General features: G+C 43.3%; 2 protein-coding genes across 4 annotated transcripts; both read right to left on the minus strand.

Moving 5' to 3' along the window:
- Positions 1–11,328, minus strand: thbs3a (thrombospondin 3a). 2 transcript variants are annotated; one of them, XM_035164030.2, is made up of 23 exons: positions 10,972–11,328; positions 10,263–10,469; positions 9,783–10,072; positions 9,539–9,641; positions 8,227–8,253; positions 8,060–8,142; positions 7,846–7,897; positions 7,618–7,766; positions 7,140–7,277; positions 6,989–7,063; positions 6,744–6,896; positions 6,543–6,653; positions 6,357–6,464; positions 6,111–6,270; positions 5,776–5,894; positions 4,208–4,260; positions 3,803–3,984; positions 3,542–3,720; positions 3,277–3,325; positions 2,986–3,182; positions 2,654–2,826; positions 981–1,120; positions 1–853 (listed from the first exon to the last, which is right to left on the minus strand). In XM_035164030.2, exons 1-23 carry the CDS (start codon positions 11,042–11,044, stop codon positions 792–794), a joined length of 2,883 nt encoding a protein of 960 aa, XP_035019921.1. In that variant the 5' UTR covers positions 11,045–11,328; the 3' UTR covers positions 1–791. The 2 variants fall into 2 exon arrangements, with proteins under 2 accessions (XP_035019921.1, XP_035019922.1); XM_035164031.2 differs by having other exon boundaries at positions 9,783–10,036; positions 10,972–11,327.
- A 2,537-nt stretch (positions 11,329–13,865) lies between these two features.
- On the minus strand, positions 13,866–23,582 carry LOC118113776 (metaxin-1). 2 transcript variants are annotated; one of them, XM_035163758.1, is made up of 8 exons: positions 23,438–23,582; positions 19,735–19,804; positions 19,576–19,655; positions 17,045–17,137; positions 16,782–16,964; positions 15,083–15,159; positions 14,319–14,476; positions 13,866–14,159 (listed from the first exon to the last, which is right to left on the minus strand). In XM_035163758.1, the coding sequence occupies exons 1-8, from the start codon at positions 23,516–23,518 to the stop codon at positions 13,927–13,929; spliced, it is 975 nt and encodes a 324-aa protein (XP_035019649.1). In that variant the 5' UTR covers positions 23,519–23,582; the 3' UTR covers positions 13,866–13,926. The 2 variants fall into 2 exon arrangements, with proteins under 2 accessions (XP_035019649.1, XP_035019650.1); XM_035163759.2 differs by having other exon boundaries at positions 23,361–23,544.
- Between the last annotated feature and the right edge of the window lie 94 nt (positions 23,583–23,676).

Below are 23,676 nucleotides of genomic sequence, written 5' to 3' on the forward strand. Positions count from 1 at the left end.
TTTTTTTTTGTGTGTGTGATGTCAGTTTATTATTGATCAGCTGATCAAAACAGGAAGATACTGATTGGACGGTTGGAAAAAACACAAAAGACATCAGGTGGTTTCTTGGTAAAGGTTCTTATCCTGAGCCAATCAGGTTGCTGCGGCGAGGAGCGAGGTGCCGATGCTTCGGCAGGTGTAACTGTAGCGATTTTTTAAAGGTTGTTGTGAAAAAAAAGACCATAATAAATTGAAATGATATTGAACTAAGATATTACAATTATTTTCGTCATTTTTTAATTAATTGAGAAAATACTACATTTGTGGGTCTCTCCCAGCTTGCCGGGGATTCGCAAGAGATTCTGGGAAATTCTCACAGCCCTCGGCTTGATGTGTGGGTCTAAAAAATCCCTGTTTAGAGGGCTGTAGCGCCCGAACACCTGCCCCTCCCCCTCATCCCAACAAGTATCGGCATGAGACACCTTCGGTTCGTACTCTGCGTTCATTTCGTCTGTATTTGTTCACGTCTTATGAAGTTTACAGATCGGGACGACACAGTGGAAAAAGAGAGTGACACTGGAAACCATGGGGGGCAGTGTAGCCACAGTTAAGGAAAGTTGACCATAGCACACGAAGAAGAAAGCAACGTTTACATCATTTGAAACAGACGTATACTTTTTACATGACGCCACACACACACACACACACAGACTCAAACAAACTACAGTTAAAGTGGATTCAGAGAAGCTCAGGGTCCGTGTGTGTGTGTGTGTGTGTGTGTGTCTGTGTGTGTTTCAGTCCGTCTGCTGCTCTCAGACATGAATGTGCATCAGAACTTGTTTACGATGAGACTTGAAGTCTTCAGGCACCGTGTCTGAAACGACAACAACACAAAATAATCATAACAACACAATAAGTCACACAATCACAACAACACGTCAGAGTAAAGATGCCTCTGACACATGAACCTCTCGGGGCGTGTTCAGGGTCAGAGGTCGTACCGTTGCATCTGTAGCGCAGGTTGGACCAGATGATGTTTTCCTGGGAGAAGCAGAAGACGCCGAGTCTGCCTCCTCTCATCGTGGTGTCGATCACGACGCCAGAGTCCGCCACCATAGATGTCCCTTCAAACAGCTTCACCCTGACACAGAGACACACCGGATAGAAAACAAACACGGTGGTTACCATGGTAACTCAGGTTTAACTAACTGGTAGATCACCATGGTAACTGACACTGACCTGAGCATCAACAGCTCAACTAATGACCAATCACATTACTGGAAAACCAGATGTCTGGCGAGTTCAACAGATCCAGGATATCTTTATTAAATGTTTCCTCTGTATGAACTGAAAACATCTTTTCTCCGGATGAGTCTTTCTGTTTAAAAAAGGGAACTTTATTATAACTGTCATTATAACTGCACGAAACTGTATTGTCTGTTTACATCTTCTGTCTCAATTGTGTCAATTGAGTGTTGGGGGCCCCGGAGATGTTTAGAGTAGAAATTAGAAAGGGCAGAAATTAAGTTGTGTAGGAAAAGAGAGCGACAGATAGTATTATAGTACACTGTAGTACTTGAGTAATACTACAGAGTACACCAGAGTACACTACTCCTCAAAAAACGATAAACAGACCGATATCCAACCTCCCCTTCCTGTCTAAAATCCTGAGAAGGTTGTAGCCAATCAGCTGTGAGAGTTTCTCCAGGAAAGTAATGTGAAGACTTTCAGTCGGGGTTTCGAGCCAATCACAGCACGGAGACAGTCCTGGTTAAAGTCACTAATGAGCTTCTAGTAGCTTCAGATGTTTGTGTCTGTCCTCGTCCTGTTAGATCTCAGTGCAGCATTCAACACTATTGACCATCACATTTTATTACAGAGACTAGAACAGTTCATTAGCATTAAAGGAACCGCCCTCAACTGGTTTAAATCCTATTTTTCAGATCGATAAATGATGAGTCATCTGTGCGCACCAGAGTTAACCACGGTGTTCCACAGGGCTCAGTGCTCGGCCCAATTTTATTCTCATTATATAAGCTTCCACTAGGAAACATTATCAGGACACACTCTGTAAATTTCCACTGCTATGCAGATGACGCCCAGTTATACTAACCCTAACCTGAACAATGTAATCAAATAACTAAACTCCAATCACGTCTCAAGGACATAAAAACCTCATCCCTGCAGTCCTTCTGCTTTATTGTGTGTAGATTCAGGATCACTGCTGCAGCCACATGGTGAAACATGATGGTGGATCCTGATGGTGTCTGCTAATGGTGGACTATGATCACAACAAGACACAACATGTCTCCTCACATGGGTCTGATGTGTCCGCTCCTTCATCTCCATCACACATTCTGTAGAAACACTTTAAACATGAAGTTACAAACTGGTTCTTCTCATGTAGTGAATCCTGTTGTTGTGTTGATGTGTTCAGTTCCATCAGCATCTGTTGGACTTGTGTCCTGGGAGAGGATCCTCACATGGGACTGAGCTTTATTCACTGATCACTAAGTTTCTATTTGACTCTTGTTGAGTTAAGAACAGAGGAAGTTGATCCTTGTTAACATCAATGAGACAAACTGGGATTTGTGAATCTGAGACAAATAAAATGTGATTGATCATTTTGACAGTCAGAATCCAACACACCTGTAGACCTGGTTCAAGGTCTCACCTCATGTATCCGACCTGCGGCCGGTGGCTCAGCTGCCAGCGGTACGACGTCTTGTCCTTCCAGCCAATGTTTCTCGGGTCCTTCCAGAGCAGCTTCACCTCTCCAGGTGTGTCTCCGGTGTGCCACAGAGCGTTCCTCAGAAACTCACCGGGTCCAGTTCCAGACTTTACCGCCTGCAGGGCAGACACGGGAACAGTGTGACGAGTGAGAATCATGAATCGATTCACACTCGTCCTGATGACTCAGTTGCACTCATCAACAACATACTGCAGGTCTGATTAACAAGGGCGGAGGAGAGCTGTAACTCCTCTGATTGGACAGTAGAGTAACACCTTGAGCTGCAGAGCGGGCTGGGCCATGGCTCTGAAGGGGACAGGCTGCCAGTACGTCTGCTCCGTCTGCTTCCACATCACCACATAGAAACTTGACGAGTCCTGGTAACCAAAGATGAAGCCGGCGTAGTCGTCGTCTGTCACCGTGTTGACGTGAAATGTTCCCTCAAAGTCGACGCCGTTGAACGCTGTGTATCCTGCGGACAATCGGGGAGCGGATGGTCTACACTGGGACAAAGACTGAGGACAGGTGAGCGGTGATGTAATAAAGGTTCAGGTGGAAACACGTACCCACGGCGAGACCGGGGTCACTGTTCATCGTCTGGACAATCTCCATCCCCTGGAGAGAGAGAGGAGGTAAACACAATGAGGAAGATCCTTCCTGTTCACACTGTCCTGAACTAAACAGCTCCACCATCAGCTCATCACAAAACTGCTGTGATATGTTGACCGTGGTAACCAGACAGAATTCACTAAAGAATCAACCAAATATAAAAACATGAAAACACATTTGATGAATCTGCAAATAAAAGAGTGACGTGAGGTCAAAGGTCACCTGATTCAGAACCACCCAGTTGGGGTCGATCTGGGCGTCACCCTCTGGGTCCAGGATGACAGTCTGATAGGCCCTGAAGTCAGTCAGTGTGACCTCAGCACTCTCTGGACACACGTCGATCAAATCCACCACGGCGTCGTTGTCAAAGTCATTCTCACAGACGTCTCCGACGCCGTTTGCTGAGGACAGACAAACAGGTCAGAGAGAGAGAGAGCGAGAGAGACAGAGAGAGACAGGTGAGAGAAACAGACAGATTGCTACCGTCAGAGTCTTTCTGGTTGGGGTTGACGATGAGTCGGCAGTTGTCGTGGTCGTCAAGGACACCGTCGTTGTCGTCGTCATGGTCGCAGTCATCTCCAAGGCCGTCGTTATCAGAGTCAAGCTGGGAGCTGTTAGGAATGTCGGGACAGTTGTCTCTGCTGTCCTGGAGACCGTCTCCGTCCCTGAAGTGAAACACGTTTAATAGACGAGTTCAGTTTAGCTTCAGTCAAACTTCAGACAAAGGCTTTAAACAAAGATGGAAGATGATGGACTCCATTTTCTCCAGAAATGAAGCCAAGTATCTCATATACAAATGCTGCTGTTCTTAATTGATGTCATCTTGTCGTCCATCTTTATTTACAGTTTGTGGTATAGACAGATGTGGGCGGGGTTAGTGAGACGTACGTGTCCTGGTTCGTGTCACAAACGTCTCCAACCAGGTCGTTGTCGATGTCCGTCTGACAAAGAGATAAAGACAGACTGTGACCTCTGACCTTTGTTTATGAGTGTGTCTGTGTATATATTATCATATATGACATATGTAGTGAGCATGCTGCGTTCACTGACTCTGGACCGGACTGAACTGCATTTAATGGCAACCCGCACACAAATACATATATATATGTACATATAGATTTCCAAAATCCTAGCAAAAGCTGTTGCTAACCAGCTATGTGATTACTTATTAATATAGACCTTTTCTAGTCTTGGTAACCACTCAAAGTATTTTACATTCATACAGTGCATCTCTGTGCAGCACTTTTCTCCATGAGAAGGGGAACTTTGGGGTTCAGTATCTTGCCCAAGAACACTTTGGCATTCGAATGTTGAAGCCTAGGATCGAACAGCCGACCTTCTGGTTAGAGGACGACCGCTCTAACACAGAAACAGCTGTTAACAGTTACTAACGACCTTTTCATGTCCTCAGATAATGGACTTGTCTCTTACTGGTCCTGTTGGATCTTAGTGCAGCATCTGACCCCACAGATCATAAGATTCTGTGACAGAGACTGGAGCAACATGTCGGGATCAAAGGAACATCAGACTGGTTTAAATCATATTTATCACACAGATTTCAGTTTGTTCATGTGAACACTGACTCCTCCATGCACACACAAGTTAGTCATGGAGTTCCACAGGGTTCTGTCCTTGGACCGATGCTCTGCTCCCTTTAGGCAACATCATCAGAAAGCACCTCGTACACTTCCACTGTTACGCAGACGACACCCAGCTGTACATATATGAAGCCTGATGAATCTATCAGTTAGTCCAACTTCAGGAACGTCTGAAGAACATCAAGGTCTGGATGACCCAGAACTTCTTACTTCTAAATTCAGACTGAGCTCATTGTAATGGTCCCTAAACATCTGAGAGAAACACTGTGACCAGATAGTCCCCTTGGTGTTAGTTTGGCCCCCAGCTCCACTGTGAGGAACCTGAGTTAGGACCAGGACATGTGACCCACATATAAAACAAGTCTCTAGGACAGCTTTCTTCCACCTGCACAGTATTATGAACATTAGGAACATCCTGTCTCAGAAGGAAGCTGAGAAACTCGTCCATTTGTTCGCTCTAGACTGGATCAGTGTGAGTCTTTATTATCAGGACGTCCCAGTAAGTCTGTGAAAAGCCTCCAGTTGGTCCAAGATGCTGCAGCACTGCTGCAGTGAGAGCCACTTCAAAATGAATATGTTCAATGCCAGACATCATTATAAGCAACCTGTATCAGCCTATCCAACCTGGCACACTGAAGAGTGCGCAGGATGATGTGCTTCATCAGGCGTACAGTGCCTCGCTGGGCAGCACAGATTATCCCTGAGGTTTACAGAGTGTTATTATTTATTATTATATTTATGTTACGCTGCTGCATTACATTATCACTCTTTTTACAACTATTCTGTCAGAAAAAAATAAAAGTATTAAAGCCCTGTGGTCGACCTCTGAGGTCATGTGATGTCAGTGTAGAGGGGAACCTGCATGGGGTTACTGAGCTCGGGACAACTGTCGCAGGCATCTCCCACGCCGTCTCTGTCTCTGTCCGTCTGCATTGGGTTTGGCACCTTCGGACAGTTATCAAGAACGTTGGGAATCCCTGCACAGACACAGACACAACACACACACACACACACACACACACACACACACACACACACACACACACACACACACACACACACACACACACACACACACACACACACACACACACACACACACACACACACAGCTGAGACGTCTCACTCTGCCCAGTGTGTCTCCTTCAGTGTCTCACACAGATCAACCTGGACATAATGTGCTTTCCTCTCACCATCTCCGTCGATGTCCTGGTCGCAGGCATCTCCCTGTCCGTTGCTGTCGGTGTCCTTCTGGTCGCCGTTGGGGACATTGGGACAGTTGTCGCAAGCGTCTCCAAACGAGTCACTGTCTGAGTTCTGCTGGTCTTTGTTAGGAACCAATCGGCAGTTATCCTGAGGGACAGAGGACATGTGACCACATGGTATCTACAACACACTCTGTGGGCACATTTGGTTTTTGAGGGCGTCTTCTGGCTCACCTCCACGTTCTTGATGCCATCTCCGTCTGCGTCTTCGTCACACTGATCACCGATCCCGTCGTTGTCGGCGTCCTCCTGACCAGAGTTGGGCGTGAACACACAGTTGTCCTTGGGGACAGGGACAGAAACAGAATGTGATGTCACGGGTCACTGGCGTCCGTCACTCGTCTCCTCTGTGAGTCTCACCTTTTTACAGTGTTTGTTGTTGTCCATGCAGGGAAGAGAGCGGTCAGGATACCCGTCAATGTCCGTGTCCACGCCGCACGTGTTCCCGTTACCTGCCCATCCCACATTACACTGCAGACACACACACACACGTCAGGAGTTAATGAAACCATGGCTTTGGGATCAGACTGACTGAGCCTCTGAGCCGGGCAGCAACCTCACCCTGCATGAAACCTCCCCGTTCCTCTCCATGGTGCAGTGGGCGTTGGTGTCACAGGGGTTAAAGTTCAACGCAGCGCAGGAATTCCTGGGGAAGCAACCTGACGTCTGGTTGCCAAGGAAACCAGGTCTACAGCCGCCACACTTGTATGAACCCTGAGAAAGTAAAGAGGTTTGATCCTCTGTCCACCAGGGGGCAGCGACTGACTACTGATCAGACTGTGTCAGAGAAGAAGAAGAAAGCTCACCACAGTGTTGATGCAGACAGAGTTCGAGACGCAGGCTTCAGGGAGGTCGACACACTCATCAATGTCTACACACTCCTGAGGACACACACACACACATTGCATCATCATCATGTCCCTCATCAGTTTGTGTGTGTCTTTGTGTGTTTCTCACCTGTTTGTGTGTCTTGGCGTAGTCCAGTCCAGTACCAACCAGTGGCGCCCCCCACAGTCCAGGAGGACAGGGCTGACAGCTGAACCCCCTGATTGTGTTGACGCAGGCGTCAGGAGAGAAACATGGCTTCAGCTCGCACTGAGGGGCGGGGTTATAATAATAATGATAATAATATTACAGTCATCAGGTTTGTACAAATTCATCACAAAGGTTGATTAACAAATTACGTAGCTTCTGTATGATCGTGAGGGAAAGGTTACGATGGATATTAAGTGAATGTAAGTAGAGGAGATGGTTCAGTGATGAATGATAGAGACACAGAGGAGCAGTAAATTACAGACAGAGACATTAACAACTATAACAAATATTTTACGTCCAAACATGAAAAGACCTAAAGTGATCACACAAGGACACGTCCTCTGTGTTAATGCTTATCTTGTTGTTGTTGTTGTGTTTGTGTCGACTCTTGTCTCGTTACCTCGTCGATGTCCTGACAGTGAGTCCCGTTGCCTCTCATTCCTGGCTTACAGGGTCCACAGGTGTATCCTGGGTAATCAAGACTGTCCACACAGGAGACGCCTTTATAACACGGGTTAGGAGAACAACGAGAGCGAGGCTCATGGAAACCTGCAGAGAGAGAGACTGTCTTCAATCAGGTACTCAGTCGTCCACATGGTCCATGTCCATCAGGGCATCAGAGACTCACCACAAACCTGACATTCCAGGATGGTGTTTCTGATCAGAGACATCTCCTTCACCTGAGGACGAGACCATGAGACATCAACTCTACAGGTATGTCCACACTACTGATGTCTCACCTATCCTCTGATGTAATGTCTGTCTCACCTGTTCTCTGATGTCCTGTCTGTCTCATTTGTCCTCTAATGTCCTGTCTGTCTCACCTGTCAAGTTTGTCTCACCTGTTCTCTGATGTCCTGTCTCAACTCTCCAAGGATCTGGTTGAAGATGATGAGCTGACCAATCAGAGCCTTGGTGTGTTCACCTGAGGGATGACATCATCAAAGCAACATGAAATTGATCCGTTTTGATTAATAAAAAAATTATTTAAATTATTGATTAAACTCACCCAGGATGGAGTTCATGTCCCCGACCACTGGAAGACAACAAGAAGACATCATGACTGACAGGTTGGACTGACTCCTGATTCGTTGGGTGGGTGTTAGGGGGCGGGGCCTCAATACCATGGCTCCACTTTATATACAGTCACTGATCATCTTTATATACAGTCACTGATGGTCTTTATATACAGTCACTGATGGTCTTTATATACAGTCACTGATCGTCTTTATATACAGTCACTGATGGTCTTTATATACAGTCACTGATGGTCTTTATATACAGTCACTGATCATCTTTATATACAGTCACTGATGGTCTTTATATACAGTCACTGATGGTCTTTATATACAGTCACTGATGGTCTTTATATACAGTCACTGATGGTCTTTATATACAGTCACTGATCATCTTTATATACAGTCACTGATGGTCTTTATATACAGTCACTGATGGTCTTTATATACAGTCACTGATCATCTTTATATACAGTCACTGATCATCTTTATATACAGTCACTGATGGTCTTTATATACAGTCACTGATCGTCTTTATATACAGTCACTGATGGTCTTTATATACAGTCACTGATCATCTTTATATACAGTCACTGATGGTCTTTATATACAGTCACTGATGGTCTTTATATACAGTCACTGATCATCTTTATATACAGTCACTGATGGTCTTTATATACAGTCACTGATCGTCTTTATATACAGTCACTGATGGTCTTTATATACAGTCACTGATCATCTTTATATACAGTCACTGATGGTCTTTATATACAGTCACTGATCCTCTTTATATACAGTCACTGATCATCTTTATATAGTCACTGATCATCTTTATATACAGTCACTGATCCTCTTTATACAGTCACTGATCCTCTTTATATACAGTCACTGATGGTCTTTATATACAGTCACTGATCCTCTTTATATACAGTCACTGATGGTCTTTATATACAGTCACTGATCATCTTTATATACAGTCACTGATGGTCTTTATATACAGCCACTGATGGTCTTTATATACAGTCACTGATCATCTTTATATACAGTCACTGATGGTCTTTATATACAGTCACTGATCCTCTTTATATACAGTCACTGATCATCTTTATATACAGTCACTGATGGTCTTTATATACAGTCACTGATGGTCTTTATATACAGTCACTGATGGTCTTTATATACAGTCACTGATCATCTTTATATACAGTCACTGATCATCTTTATATACAGTCACTGATGGTCTTTATATACAAAACGACTGCCTCAGTCTTGTTAATGAGTGGGAGGGGCTAAAGGTGAATTCACCTGAGTTGTAGGCGGAGCCGTCTCCCTGGAACGGACAGTCAGTCAGAGCTCCAGCTTTAGCAACACTGCCTCCTAGAGCCAGTCTGAGGGACTCCACTGCACCCTGAGAGAAAGAGCTGTTTCAGCGATGACTTTTAAAAGTCAATCAATTATCATTGATTGTAAATCATCATTGATTTGTATAGATTGTTGTTAATTATTATTGTTGGCTAAATCTACTCCTGACAGAACCCACGTCTCTGACCTGTAGTCGGGCGTACGCCTTCTGTCCGTGTCTTATCTCCACCCACTCCGCCTCCCTGGGCAGAGGGACCAATGGCGGTAGACCCTGGCTGGAATCGGCTAATCGGCAGTTGACGTACAGCTCCATGTTCATGTTGTCGCGGTGAAGACCTCCGAGCCTCAGGATGATGGAGTGAGTCCGCCCGTCGGCCAGGTTGGCGTTCTGCAGGTTGACCGTGTGGAGCTTCCCATCGGCTCGGACGTAACGAACCAGGACTATGGGAGGAGAAGAAGAGTGACGACGGAGGAGTTCTGACCAATCAGAAAACACGTGTTATTGAAGGACCCTTCCTACCTCCTTTCTTTCTTTCATTCCCCCCTCCTTTGCTTTTCCTGCCTTCCTTCCTTCCTTCCTAACTGTGTCTATCCTCTTCACTGTTGTCATGCACACTGAAGTGTTTTGTCTCTTTGGAGACATTTGAATAAAAACATTTTGAATGACCTTTATTGATTTTTCCCATGACGGCGAGCTCCAGGTACTTCCTGTTGTCCTGTTTGCTGTAGAGACCCAGCAGGACTCCGCCCAGCTTCGCCGGCAGCCGCAACGTCGAGACCACGTACACGTCACTGAGCGTGCTCAGCGCGGCCGACAGCTTCTCAACGGCGGCCGCGCTTTGTCTCGAGTCCTGAAGACCCAACACGTCGATCACTGAGGGGAGAGAAGTCATGTGATGAGCAGCTGTTTTTGTTTTTTAAATTAATCTATCGACGAATCATTGTCACTCTACTCGCTGATGTTCAACGACACAGACCATTTTTGTCTACTCATTGTTGCTATGGTTACAGGTAAGAAAAACAGGACGACCTCTGACCTGCAGCAGCTGAACTGATCACAGATCAATTATGTTATTGATGATGGATGACGGCGAAGCTGCAGGTCAAACGTCACAACACAAGGACCAATCATATTCAAGATTAGAACCATAGGTCAGCTGTGACGTCAGAGCAGCTGTCCCAATACTAAAATCAAAACAGATGTTTCCCGCGCCTCGGCTGTCAATCAAATCCATTCATCGATCCTTCGATGATCGATCACTGATCGTTTCAAAATTAAGTTCTCACATAAGGGACCTGTTGTTTGTACTCGAGTACGGAATACTTCTCCACGTACTTCGTTACTTTGTAACGTAGTTAGGGTTCGGTGTCAGTACCTTGAACGTCCGGTGAGTCCAGAACTCCAGAGGCGAGAGGGACACACAAGAGGGACAGAAGCACCGGAAGCATGACGAGAGGAACCGGAGAACCGGAGACGAGCTCAGCAGAACCGGAGATAAGTTCAGCAGCAGGAGCGGAGAACAACCGGAGACGAGTTCAGCAGAACCGGAGAAAAGTTCAGCAGCCGAACCGGAGAACAACCGGAGAAAAGTTCAGCTGCCGAACCGGAGAACAACCGGAGACGAGTCGACCGAGCGGCAGCTGAGTCCGGGGACTGAGGACCGAGTAACGTGCGAGTTCACAAGACACAAACTACTGCTGCCGCTGGCGCGCGCTCAACTCTCCTCCACAGGGCTCGTGCGCGTGGAGTTATTAGCATAGAGCGCGCGACTGAAAGTAAACGCACACACACAAGATGAATGATAGGAAAGCTGTTTACTGTGACGTCAATATGGTGTCACTGTAATTACGTCAATTATTTTATTTTATTATTTTTAATACTTTAAACATTTTTTGAAGATTTTATTTTGAAGTCAGAGAGCTGAAGGGTCAGAGTCTCTGACCTGTGATCAGTCCTGCTGCGACCCACCAGAGGCGCCCCACCCACACGAGAGGGAACATGAGACTTTTCATTCGGTTATTTTCCCTAAAATGTTTGATTGAGTTCAACTGCACAAATAAAATCTAACTATCAAAAACAAACAAAGTCATTATTTTTACTATGTTTGAAAAAACATGTTTAAATAGGTATAAATATGTATGTATAAATGTTTTTGTTTCTTTCAGCTTCATAAGTTTCAGAGTGAAAAATGAAATCAAAGCAAAGAATTCTGTTATTAAGAGACTTAGTAAATGTCAGTTTATTTACACACATAGGTTTTATTGTTGTATGTGGTCTGAAATAAGCACAATGAGTGTGTGTGTGTGCGTGCGCAGTTTAAACTCTGCTGTAGTTTCCTGTGTCGACTCACACTTCACTGTTTGTTTCTCATTCTGGAGCGTTGCCGTGGAAACCTGCATTTAATAGCAGGTGGGGGGTGGGGGGCTCTGAGAACTCAACAGTTATTTAATTAAACCCTGAGGGGGGCGGTAGTCACGCACGCGCGCGCACACACACACACACACACACACACACACACATTCCTGTGTGATGGCGTCATGTGCAGCTGAACGTCTCCGGGGCCAAGACCCAGTCAGGGAAGGTGTGTGTGTCTGTGTGTGACAGTGTTTGTCTGACATATGAATGTGTGACCTTCTATGTAAAAAGCCTTATGATAATGTATATTATGATTTGATGCTATACAAATAAAATTGAAAATCTTCAGAACATTTTCACTCATGAGCCATGTTCCATCAGTCAGTGTTGATGCAGCTGGAGAACACGTCACTAAGAACCCTAACATCCACTGAAGGACCAGTAGAACCCTCCTGAAGGATGGGTATGAACTGTTCAAGGTTCTTGTCCTTCAGGAGATTCTAGAAACCTCCACCTACCACCTGAACCTTCTCAAGAACCTCTAGAACCCTGTCAACACTAAGTCTGACTCATTAGAGCCTCTGAAAAATCCAATAAAATTCTAATAGAACCTGAAGAACCTCCTCAGTCACCATGACAACCTTCTAATGAACCTCTGGAACCTCGTAAAGAACCTGTAGAGCAGGGGTCAGCAACCTAAGGCACGCATGCCATCATTGGCACGCGGCGCCATAATCATTGGCACACATGCGATTTCTTATTAAAGAAATGTTCAAAGGTTTTGACGTCATGCAGCCTGTATTATTTAGCTTGACTGATGTTAACACCTCCCAGCCACTAGGTGCCAGTAATGCGCCATAGGCTCGATGCCAATCGCCATTAAATAATACGAAGAAGAAGAAGCAGCCTCCCAGTTCCCCACATGAATCTCAGTGAGGTGCAGCCGCTCAGGTGTACTGGTGATGTCATGCCCGCTAGCTACAACTTTCCGCCCTCGTGGGCAGAAGACTGTGGCTTTGTGTTTCATAAGGACCGTGCTGTGTGCACGTTATGTTTTCAAAGTGTTGTGTGCAGAACGTCCAGCGCCACTTTGAAACATGGCACGAAAGAAGTTTCAAAGATCAGGGAGACAAGGGAGAATCCATCACGTGCAGTGTCCAGGTATGAGAAGCCAACTCTCTTTGCCAAAAACCATGCGACTGAAGCAAGCTTTCTGAATATGAGTGTGGTTGGTTAATGAAAGACTTATTATTGCATCATAATGAGATAAACATGTTTCTTTAAAGTGTTGTTCTATATATAGCCAATATGGATGGAATAAAATGACATGTCTGTTGGAAATATTAATGTGGTTCAATAATAAAACTTAACATAAAAAATGTTTATGGCACACTAATTAACAAGAAGATTTCACATTGGCACATTTTGTCAAAAAGGTTGCCGACCCCTGCTGTAGAGCCTTCTGTAGAATCTGCACAATGTTCTGACATGGAGCCCGGATCATCAAATCAGGTAAAGCAGCTTCCTTCATGGTGACCATCTTCAAAAAGATTGGAAATGTTTTTAACTACTTCACTAACACGTTGTCGAGCCTCATCTTCTTCATCTCCTCCTCATCGTGGATCCTTATGTGACGCGATGAAAACGATTCAGCTCACTATCAGATGATAAAGCTGAAGAAACGTTTTATTTTATGAACAAATTTATTGTTTCATATTTTTATTCTGTTAAAGGAAGAAAATGAGAAAAAAAACCAGTGAGTTTCATCGTTGACGGGATCAAAAAAAATGTTTTTATCTAAACAAAAAGTCGATCGTGTTTTGGATCAAATTAAAAAATGTAACAGTTAAAAAGAGAAAATGACCCAAGTGACTGTTTCTTTAAGAATCACAGAATCATCGTTAATTAATTTACATTCGTCCAGGATGAGGATCTGTCTCCTGTCAAACATCTTGATCTCAACCTCCGTCCTTCATCACCCGTCTCCTTCCTCCTCGCGGCCTTGGGACCCGATGGTCTGCAGGTCCGGCGGCTCCTCCAGCGCCTCCTGCTGGACGTGTTGGATGGACACCATGCCGGTCAGGAGGGCGTAGCTCAGCATGGCGCCCAGAGCCACCAGAGCCGACAGGAACTGCTTCCTCCGCTTGTTGGGGACGTGGTCGAAGTCTCCACCTTCGGGCTGAGACGCCATCTTCTGATTGGAGCTCTCTAAAATGTAACATTGAGGACGTCAGCTGTGTGAAACATCTGGGAGCACACAAACATCTGTCCTAAGACATCAGTGATGTCATTTCTGTTAACGTGGCTTCAGTTGACAAAAGCAGCATTTTATTGTGAAAGGGACACCGGGAGCCTGGTCACACTCACCTCGGTCATCTCGGGGAAAGTAGAGCAGCAGGATGTTGGTGCAAAAGCTGCTCAGGTTGTCCAGTGACTTCAGATGCTGCTGCAGTTTCCCATTGGGCAGTTTGGATTTCAGGACCGGCGCCAAGTGACCGAACACGTAGGCATCCAGAGACGACGGCCTGCAGACGACACGCAGCACATTTAACGTGTAGATACTGAGAAAAACTTTAAACTGTCGTCTGATAATAGACTAAGCGCTGAATAACAACTACAGAGTTAAATCTGTTTATTCACAGAATCTAAAACAAATATAAACGTCTAGTCAGCTCTGATGAGTCGTTCACTCGCTGAGAATCGGACGTCCTGTCGTCTTTCCCTCAAGTCATGTTGATCATTGTGAAAATGTTTTCATGCTCTAATGTTCAGAATCCTGTTTCTCAGACTGTTCATCGCTGCAGCTCTCTAACACCTGGTTTTAGCTCCTGTCTGCTTTGATTGGTCAGCTGCTCAACTCTGTTGTGATTGGTCAGCCGCTTTTCGTATGTGTAGTCAATTTTATATATATGCATAATAAACAGCAGCTAGCTTAGCACCTACACAATTGCTAGTCACAAAATGTGACATCATGATGATGAGGAAGTTTCCTCCATAAACTTTCCAGACCTTTAACTATTTAAAACACCACAGGAAACAAACACTGAAAAACATTCCATCTCCTTTAATGTTAGCGGCTAAGGTGGCGCCGCCCTGCTGGTTACAAAGAGTAAGACACCAGAACAACTTACGAGTCTCCGAAGAAGAACTTGTGTGAGCCGAGTCGTTGGGACAGCAGGTTCATACATTCTGTAGCATCACGATACAACTGAAAAACAACCGACAGGAAGAAAATATGAGAACCAGCCATTGAGAACAACTGCAGGGCGGCCATTTTGATTTGTTTTATTTATCTGATGAAACACATTTTAAAAAAACGTGTTAGGGAACAAACGCACTGGAACAACGTGCGAATATTCGCACGTTGTTCCAGGGCTTCGCTAGACCGTACGTTTATCTTTTCGAGTGTGTTTAGCCAGGAAAGATTCCTTTGATGTCTTAGATGTTGCGATTCCAGCAGCAGCTTGATTTGTTTTCAGAAGGCGAAGAGGTATTGAGGATGACTACTGAGCGGCCACATGGCAGTCTGTAGACAGCCATACAGGCCAGTAGCCAGTTGGATTTATCTTTAGCCTTTGCGTTCGTTACTATTTTTGTTTGTTGTTTTGCTGGCTGTTTGGATCGGCTCCCAAGAGTTTGGATCTCTCTCTCTCTCTCTCTCAAATTGGCAAAGTCTCTCTCTCACCAACCTGGATCATGTTGTAAACATGCAGCTTTTATAAATGTCTCTCTTGAGCCGGCAGCCAGCACTAGGCACACATTCAAAATGTCTCGGCAGGAGGAATTTTCTAGTTTATATTAATGTTTTATTTCAAATTGATAAATATATTATTTTGCTTGTATTTAATATTGTTAGCATTCTGGCCCTTTAGGCCTCGAACCCTAATAATCATAATTTATCAAACTATTGAAATAGCTCCTACATAGATGCTGTGTAATTAGGCTGTTCTTCTAGTTATTCTCCCTTTTTAGAGTTTAGAACGACGACAGTTAAAAATGATGTTTTATAAACCTGCGCCCGTCGGATGAGGAACAGAAAATGCTCTTACTGTACCCACCCTTTTCTTTTCCCCCTTTTTAAAATTTGTTTTTAATTCTTTTAATATAATATATTTTTTATTTGTTTATTTATTCATTATTATTACTTTGTGTGTATATATATCTGTATGTGTATATACATATAAATATATATAGTGTGTATTTGCTCTTCGGTGTGGTGTGCTGAATGTTGCGGTTTATGCAATTTTAAGTGTGCCACAGAATTATATCAGGGAATTTGTAAATATAAATATACATGCATACTTTCCTTTGGTTTTTTATTTTGTTGTTTTTTCTGTTGTATGGGGTTCTTCCTTGTAAAAATGAAAAACTCAATAAACACTGTTTAAAAAACTAAACAAATGTTTTACTGATTCTTGGAGGTCGGACATTCTTCAGACTAAATGTTTTCTTCATACTTCGTCACGTTTATGGTTGTTGAGAAGCTGCTTTAGTTTCCTGAACAGAATCACGTCAAGATGTTTAAATGATTTACAAACTGTCGACTTTAATGACCTTCCCTTTAACGCTCCCTGACCTTTGACCCTTTTCCAAAGTGGAAGCTTTGTTCCATACGAGCAGTTTTCCAACAGAGAGAACCACTGAGGAGTTTTTTCCTTTGCCTGTAAATGTTCCGACCACTTGAAGGATCAGCCTGGAAACACATGGAAACCATCAGGTCGTGTTGTATGTCACTGCGGCCAAACGCCGGCTCAGTGATTCAGTGAGCGATTCACTGCAGCTCGTGTCTCACGGCAGTAGAGTTTAGTTTCAGGTGAGAATCGTCCTCACCTCCTTCTCCAGCTCCTCTCCGGCCTCCAGGATCTCTTCTCCTCGCAGCAGTCGCAGTTTCTCCAACTGCTGCCGCTGCATCTGTCCGGGCAGGAAGAAGTTCAGAGGGAAAGGCATGTGCTCTGCGTACCAGCGGCGAGTCACATCCACGTAGTTCTTTGGTTCGACCCAGAACGTGTAAATCTACAAAAGAATAAAATAAAAGGATTTGGATTAAAGACAGGACGAGTGTTTTAGATCCGAACACCAGACGAGCATCTCACCAGAGCAGGCGTCAGCTTCTCCTCCATCAGAGAGATGAACGCCAGACTGTCAGCACCTTCCTTCGCCGACAGATCGAAGTCTGCGTTAAATTTCTGAAAGTCACAAATCACGTTAAATAAATGTTTGTCAAAGATGTTATCACAAGAGCGTGTATGGGCGGGACCTCAATACCACAGATATTGTGAGGAAGAGGAGAAGCATTGTCTTTATATATGGTTCATCTTTATGTCTAGAATAAAAGTGAAGAGTAAGAAACAGAGGATTAACATGTGACGTGTGAGGAGGAAACATGAAGAGGAAAAACGACATGTGACTGAAGTGAATAAAATATAATGTGCAGCTGAGCGTGAAGCCGCAGGTTTTCTGCTCCTAGCTTCTTCAGCAGCTCTTCTCTCGCTGTGGTTTCTCACCAACCTACCGCAGCCAGCATACTGGGTAATGTGTTCCAGCTGCAGCTCCAGCAGTTGGCTCAGATCATCGGAACAAAGAGCAGTCACAGAGTGGACCGCTTACGTCCACACGACTGATTTGGAAACAGGACGTCGACTCTCAGCAGTACACACATGAACACACACGTTCTGTCCTTTAGGTTGCTTACCGAAAAAAACCACCCAGGTCGGTTGAAGTAAATATAAATAAATTCATCATCTACACGTGAGCTGGAAAAACTAACTGATAATTGTTTCATGAGAATGATTCATCCATCAGAAAAAAATTAAAATAGTTTTTTCAAACAAAAATAAAAATTTAACACATAAAATAAATGTTAAATTAAAAGTCCAGTGTGTAAGATTTAGGTGAAAGGATCTATCGTTAGAAATTGAATATACAATAATCCTAGTGATGTTTTCACTGGTGTTTCATCTAAATTGTACAAATTGTTGTTTTCTTTACTAGAATGGGCACTTTATATTTAAATAATTTATATATAAATACTCTTTATTTACATACACTTTTTATTTAAGTATTAAGGAGGGGGGGTGAGGTGAGGGGTATTCAGCTGCCACATGACACTTCACCACTAGGTGTCACTAAATCCTACACACTGAACGTTTAAAGCTGCCGCAGCTTCACACATACACATCAGTAAGGCTCCACCCCCTACTCCTCCAAATATGGTTACTTGTGGTTTCAAAAAACTGAGGCTTCAAAACAGAAGCTCACAAATCGACTTCACAGTGACGGTTGACAAATGTTTCCGTGTTTCCTCAAAATACAACAAATTCCTGTTTCACTGTGAAATGTCGTTCAATAGCGCTAAGTTAAAAAATCGATCGATTCTCTGATTAAAATCGGTCTTCATTTAAACGATCCGATTTCAATTAATAAAAAGGAGGAATGAATCTTTTAATATTTGCCTTTTCCCATGAGTGAACCTATTTTACATAAGAACGGCAGCAACATTTTAGCCAATTAGCGAGTAAGCAAGTCGCTTCTCTCATTTCACACCTTCTGGAGACGGTGTTTACACTCACACGTTTGTACTTATTGAGGACACTCATTGGCATAATACATTCCTTAACCCCTAACCCCCAACACCAACTCTTATCCCTCCAACAGCCGATTGAAGAAGTGAGGACCAAATCAAATGTCCTCACTCTTTGGGTCTATGCTTAAAATGCTCCTCACAAAGGAACAAGTACAGGAACACTAACCTAATACAATTATTATCATCCCATGTTTATCAGGCTGGTAACATAGTGTTCATATATTTAATAACGCACCAAGTTAGAGGTTTCCTTGTTCAGTTTACAGATTTCCTTCTGACAATTTCTTTCATATCCAAGTAAAATGGTATTGTACAATGAAATATCCGGAACTCAATTGATATTAAATCAAATAGAAAAACAATTGTATTTTCAGTTTCTGGACTTTTCTCTGACTAAAAACCATTAACACAATGAAGTGGTGATGTAAGAACCACTGGTTTAATCTTTACCTGTGACCTGAACCTTAAATCCATCAGGACAGTGGATATTATAACAGACACATGAGGATAAAGACACAAAGACTCATGTTGAGTTATTGAAGGTTCAGCTTTTTAAAAAAAAGCTCTGATGGAATGTGCCTCCTGTTGGTTAATGAGTTTTTCCAGTTGACTGACACACACACACACACACACACACACACACACACACACACACACACACACACACACACACACACACACACACACACACACACACACACACACACACACCTCTGACTAAGGAGAACAGAAGCTGTTTTCAGACCTGAGATAAACTCACAATGACTTTTAGATCACACTCTTTCTCCACCACTCTGTTCCTCTGAGGAACCAACCATAGTGAGCAGGGGTGTCCATCTGTATCTTCAACAAGCTTAAATTCATTTTCTTAATGTCATCATCACTGTGGAATCAAGCCCTGACAAATGTGCAGGTGTTTCAAGATTCAAGACTCAAGAGTTTATTGTCATATGCACAACAATTACATTTAGCAGTCGCTGGCAAAGAAATGCTTGGGTCACAGGCTCTCTTCTAGCAATGCTCAGAATATTACAAGTTTACCTGTTTCCTCAGGTGTATGATGATTTCAGAGGGTCTGGACAGACTTTCTTTTTGATTGGTCCTCAGAGCAGGAAGTGAACCTGAGGGAGCAGAGTCGACATGTGACTGAGAGAATTAGGGGAAATTGATCCTGAACGTGTGAGCGGAGATCGAACTCACCGCCGGGACTCCGCCAGGGGTTGGACATCTTCCTAAGTTTGAGGGGAGCTCCTGCGAACTGAGCGTAGGCCTGCAGACACAAAACATTGCAAAACATTACACAACAAACACAAAATCCTCGCACAAAATAACCCACACACACTTGATGACAGAAAACAACACTATGCTTCAGTCTGAGTCCAGAGTTTCCTCTGTTTTATCTCTGTGTTACGTCTCCAGCACTTGCTGAAACATCTCAAAACGTATATAAAGATGATCAGTGACTGTATATAAAGATGATCAGTGACTGTATATAAAGATGATCAGTGACTGTATATAAAGACGATCAGTGACTGTATATAAAGATGATCAGTGACTGTATATAAAGATGATCAGTGACTGTATATAAAGACCTTCAGTGACTGTATATAAAGAGGATCAGTGACTGTATATAAAGATGATCAGTGACTGTATATAAAGACCATCAGTGACTGTATATAAAGAGGATCAGTGACTGTATATAAAGACCATCAGTGACTGTATATAAAGACCATCAGTGACTGTATATAAAGAGCATCAGTGACTGTATATAAAGAGGATCAGTGACTGTATATAAAGATGATCAGTGACTGTATATAAAGACGATCAGTGACTGTATATAAAGATGATCAGCGACTGTATATAAAGATGATCAGTGACTGTATATAAAGACCATCAGTGACTGTATATAAAGATGATCAGTGACTGTATATAAAGACGATCAGCGACTGTATATAAAGACGATCAGCGACTGTATATAAAGACCATCAGTGACTGTATATAAAGATGATCAGTGACTGTATATAAAGACGATCAGCGACTGTATATAAAGACGATCAGCGACTGTATATAAAGACGATCGACTATACTCTTTATTAGAGTCTGAAGGACAGTGACGTACACGCTGTAAACAACTGTGTGGTTTGCAAATACAAAACACACATGACGAACAAACACTACATATTTCTAATAAGTGATGCTTCAGATACAAACAGCCTTCCACATTTCTTACAAGTACAAATAAATAAATCCCACAAGTACAAAAATGTATTTACTGCAAGTACAAACAAATATATCCCATCAAGCCAACAAACATTATTTTACAAGTACAAAAACACATTCTACAAGTACGACTTTTGTCACTGTTGTTCCGCCCTTGTGTCTCTCTAAGGTCTTTCTCACAAATGTCCTGCGTCACAGTAACGTTTCAGTTTTTGTTCAAACGTCAACATCAGGTTAACATTGAGCCGAGCAGGTGTGAAAGGTGTCGTCCTGTGGACCAGACGATGTCTTTCCACATCTGCAAGTTTCACTACACGAAGAACGACAGCTACGTGTGAACAGACACTAAAAATTAATTCAACAGGAAGTGAGGTGTTATCCTGCATCTGCACCGACATCCTCAACAAACACGGTGGTTGCCACAGGAACGTGTTGTGTAACATGAACAAGCTGACACAGCAGCTGTCAGCGTCTCTAATAACAGTCAGACTGAGAGTTCAACGGCCGGCAGAGCAGCAGACGTCTCATCATCGTGTCTCAGGACCCAGAACAGTCGCTAATTATGTTGAGGCCACTTTCACTTCACCTGTTCACACACCTGAAGCCCCGCCTCCTCTCACACGCTCTGTTCAGCTGTGTCAACTAATCATTAATGCCATAAAACACCTGTTTAAATGTAGAGTCTAACAGAGGGCTCTTATTTTGAAAAGCCAGACAGTCACTTATTCCAAAAATCAAGTTTGACTGAATTTGACACAAAATTTGTTTAAACGTTTTCACTAGTGAGCGCCATCTGCTGGAAATACGAGGTAAACTACTTCAGACATTTCTATGTGCTATTAATTCAAACAGGTTGTTAAAAATTTGAATAAAAAGTTTTGAACATTAGAATGATTAAATGAATAAAAGTGACGATGCCAACACTGTCGACATGAATAGTTTGAAAACTGAGAGGTTAAAGGATGATGACTTACCTCCAAATAAACGACATGAGAGAGAAGAAACACAAATGACGATAAAATCTTTAGCATTGTTAGAAACTACCTCTTTGGTGGTGTTGTTGTTTATGACCAGTCTCCTTTGTCTTTAAATTTAATTCTGAGTATTTGCTAGTGACATTATGAATTTATTGCAAATGCGGTGAGGACCGTCTCAATGAGGTTATGCTGCATGCATCCTACATGAGTCATAAACGTACATTTGTGAATATGTGTCATTTATGTAATCTTCACGTTCACAGAGCAGCCGTCTGGAAGAACCGTAATGTTGAGCTGTAAAAACCAGATGTGGTGTGATACAAAGACCAGTTGCTGATCAGCAGCACGGTCACGTTCCTCCACAGACTCGGAAAAACCTGCGGCTGCGTCAGATCTGTGTTTTTCACAGGAGAGCCGTCATTACCCAGACTGCACTGCTGCTCCGCTCTCAGATCTCAGTCCAACACAAACATGTTTCAGTCAGGTTTAATCAGTCACTGGAGCCTGGTGCCCTCAGTGTGGTCTGCAGGCAGCACCGCCATGGAAACACTGTATGCCTCAGAGCACTCTGGGAAATGAGTCAACCATTTCACTACAGTTAATAGTTTTACAGTCAGAGTTCTATACATACTGTAGTGCTATATAGTTATATACAGTCACTGATGGTCTTTATATACAGTCACTGATGGTCTTTATATACAGTCACTGATCATCTTTATATACAGTCACTGATGGTCTTTATAGTCATTCATCGTCTTTATATACAGTCACTGATCGTCTTTATATACAGTCACTGATGGTCTTTATATACAGTCACTGATCATCTTTATATACAGTCACTGATGGTCTTTATATACAGTCACTGATGGTCTTTATATACAGTTACTGATGGTGTTTATACACAGTCACTAATGGTCTTTATATACAGTCACTGATGGTCTTTATACACAATCACTAATGGTCTTTATATAGTCACTGATGGTCTTTATACACGGTCACTGATCATCTATATATACAGTCCACATCATTCAGTATCAGTTTAACGAGGTGCTATCTGGTGGTCGTATGAAGAACTGCAGCCACACAGAAGACATGTTAGCTCAGGTCACAAGCTAAAGCTTGGAGAGGAAAAACAAACGGAAGAGACAAACATGTCCGCTCTGTCCTCCACAGTTTAACAGTATGAGCACTGAGGCCAGAACCAGGCCACCGCCACAAGGAGGCGCTAACTCAATAACATTATTTCACCTGCAGGCAGCACAAGGCTTCACAGCCGAACTGATCAATAATCAAATTACTGATCTACTGTTCTGTTACTGAAAATAACGAAGAACACAATGACGCTAATATATCTCAGATACCAACGCTGCCATCTTGTGGTAATTTACGGTCTGTGCAGCAGTGATTGTGGGGTGGAGCCGTGGTATCAAGATCCCGCCCTATATACCCTTCGACCAATCATGAGTCAGCAGCTGTAAATCATGACCTCTCAGCCCGTTTTTATTTTATCAATATCAATATTTATCAGTGTCATTCTGCGTTTGTCAGAGTGTGTGTGTGTGCGTGGATCAGTGTGTGTATGTGTGTGTCAGTGTCTGTCACAGTTTGCGTGTCTCAGTGTGTATCTACTTCAGTTCGGTTCAGTTCGGTTTCATTCAGTTCGGTTCCGTTCGGCTCAGTTCGGTTCAGTTCGGTGACACACTCACCAGAACCACCAGACAGTCGCTGCTGACGGACGGTAACCCCCAGTCTCCTTCCCAACAAAACAACTCGTCCGGCGCCGCCATCTTGAGCCCAGACACGACTCTGACCCGGCAGAGAAACTCATGTCCGGTTATTTCCAAAATAAAATGCGGTTTTCTGTGGGAGATCATAGACTAAAATAAAAACAGTTTGATGTTTGAAATGTATTGTTATTATTTTCAGGAAACGGTTGTTTCCGAGC

The sequence above is a fragment of the Hippoglossus stenolepis genome, chromosome 8 (assembly GCF_022539355.2).
Source record: "Hippoglossus stenolepis isolate QCI-W04-F060 chromosome 8, HSTE1.2, whole genome shotgun sequence".
NCBI lineage: Eukaryota > Metazoa > Chordata > Actinopteri > Pleuronectiformes > Pleuronectidae > Hippoglossus > Hippoglossus stenolepis.

What these genes read in the sequence shown, in the direction of transcription:
- thbs3a (XM_035164030.2), bottom strand. Translation starts at nt 11,044, where the DNA reads ATGCTTCCGGTGCTTCTGTCCCTCTTGTGTGTCCCTCTCGCCTCTGGA. An exon ending in ACTGTCAGGACATCGACGAG is followed by an intron (nt 7,278 to 7,617) that starts GTAACGAGACAA and finishes CCCGCCCCTCAG; the next exon opens with TGCGAGCTGAAGCCATGTTT. An exon ending in TGACCCCGGTCTCGCCGTGG is followed by an intron (nt 3,183 to 3,276) that starts GTACGTGTTTCC and finishes GATTGTCCGCAG; the next exon opens with GATACACAGCGTTCAACGGC.
- LOC118113776 (XM_035163758.1), bottom strand. Translation starts at nt 23,518, where the DNA reads ATGGCGGCGCCGGACGAGTTGTTTTGTTGGGAAGGAGACTGGGGGTTA. An exon ending in CCCCTGGCGGAGTCCCGGCG is followed by an intron (nt 19,656 to 19,734) that starts GTGAGTTCGATC and finishes CTGCTCCCTCAG; the next exon opens with GTTCACTTCCTGCTCTGAGG. An exon ending in AAGTTCTTCTTCGGAGACTC is followed by an intron (nt 14,477 to 15,082) that starts GTAAGTTGTTCT and finishes TGTCGTCTGCAG; the next exon opens with GCCGTCGTCTCTGGATGCCT.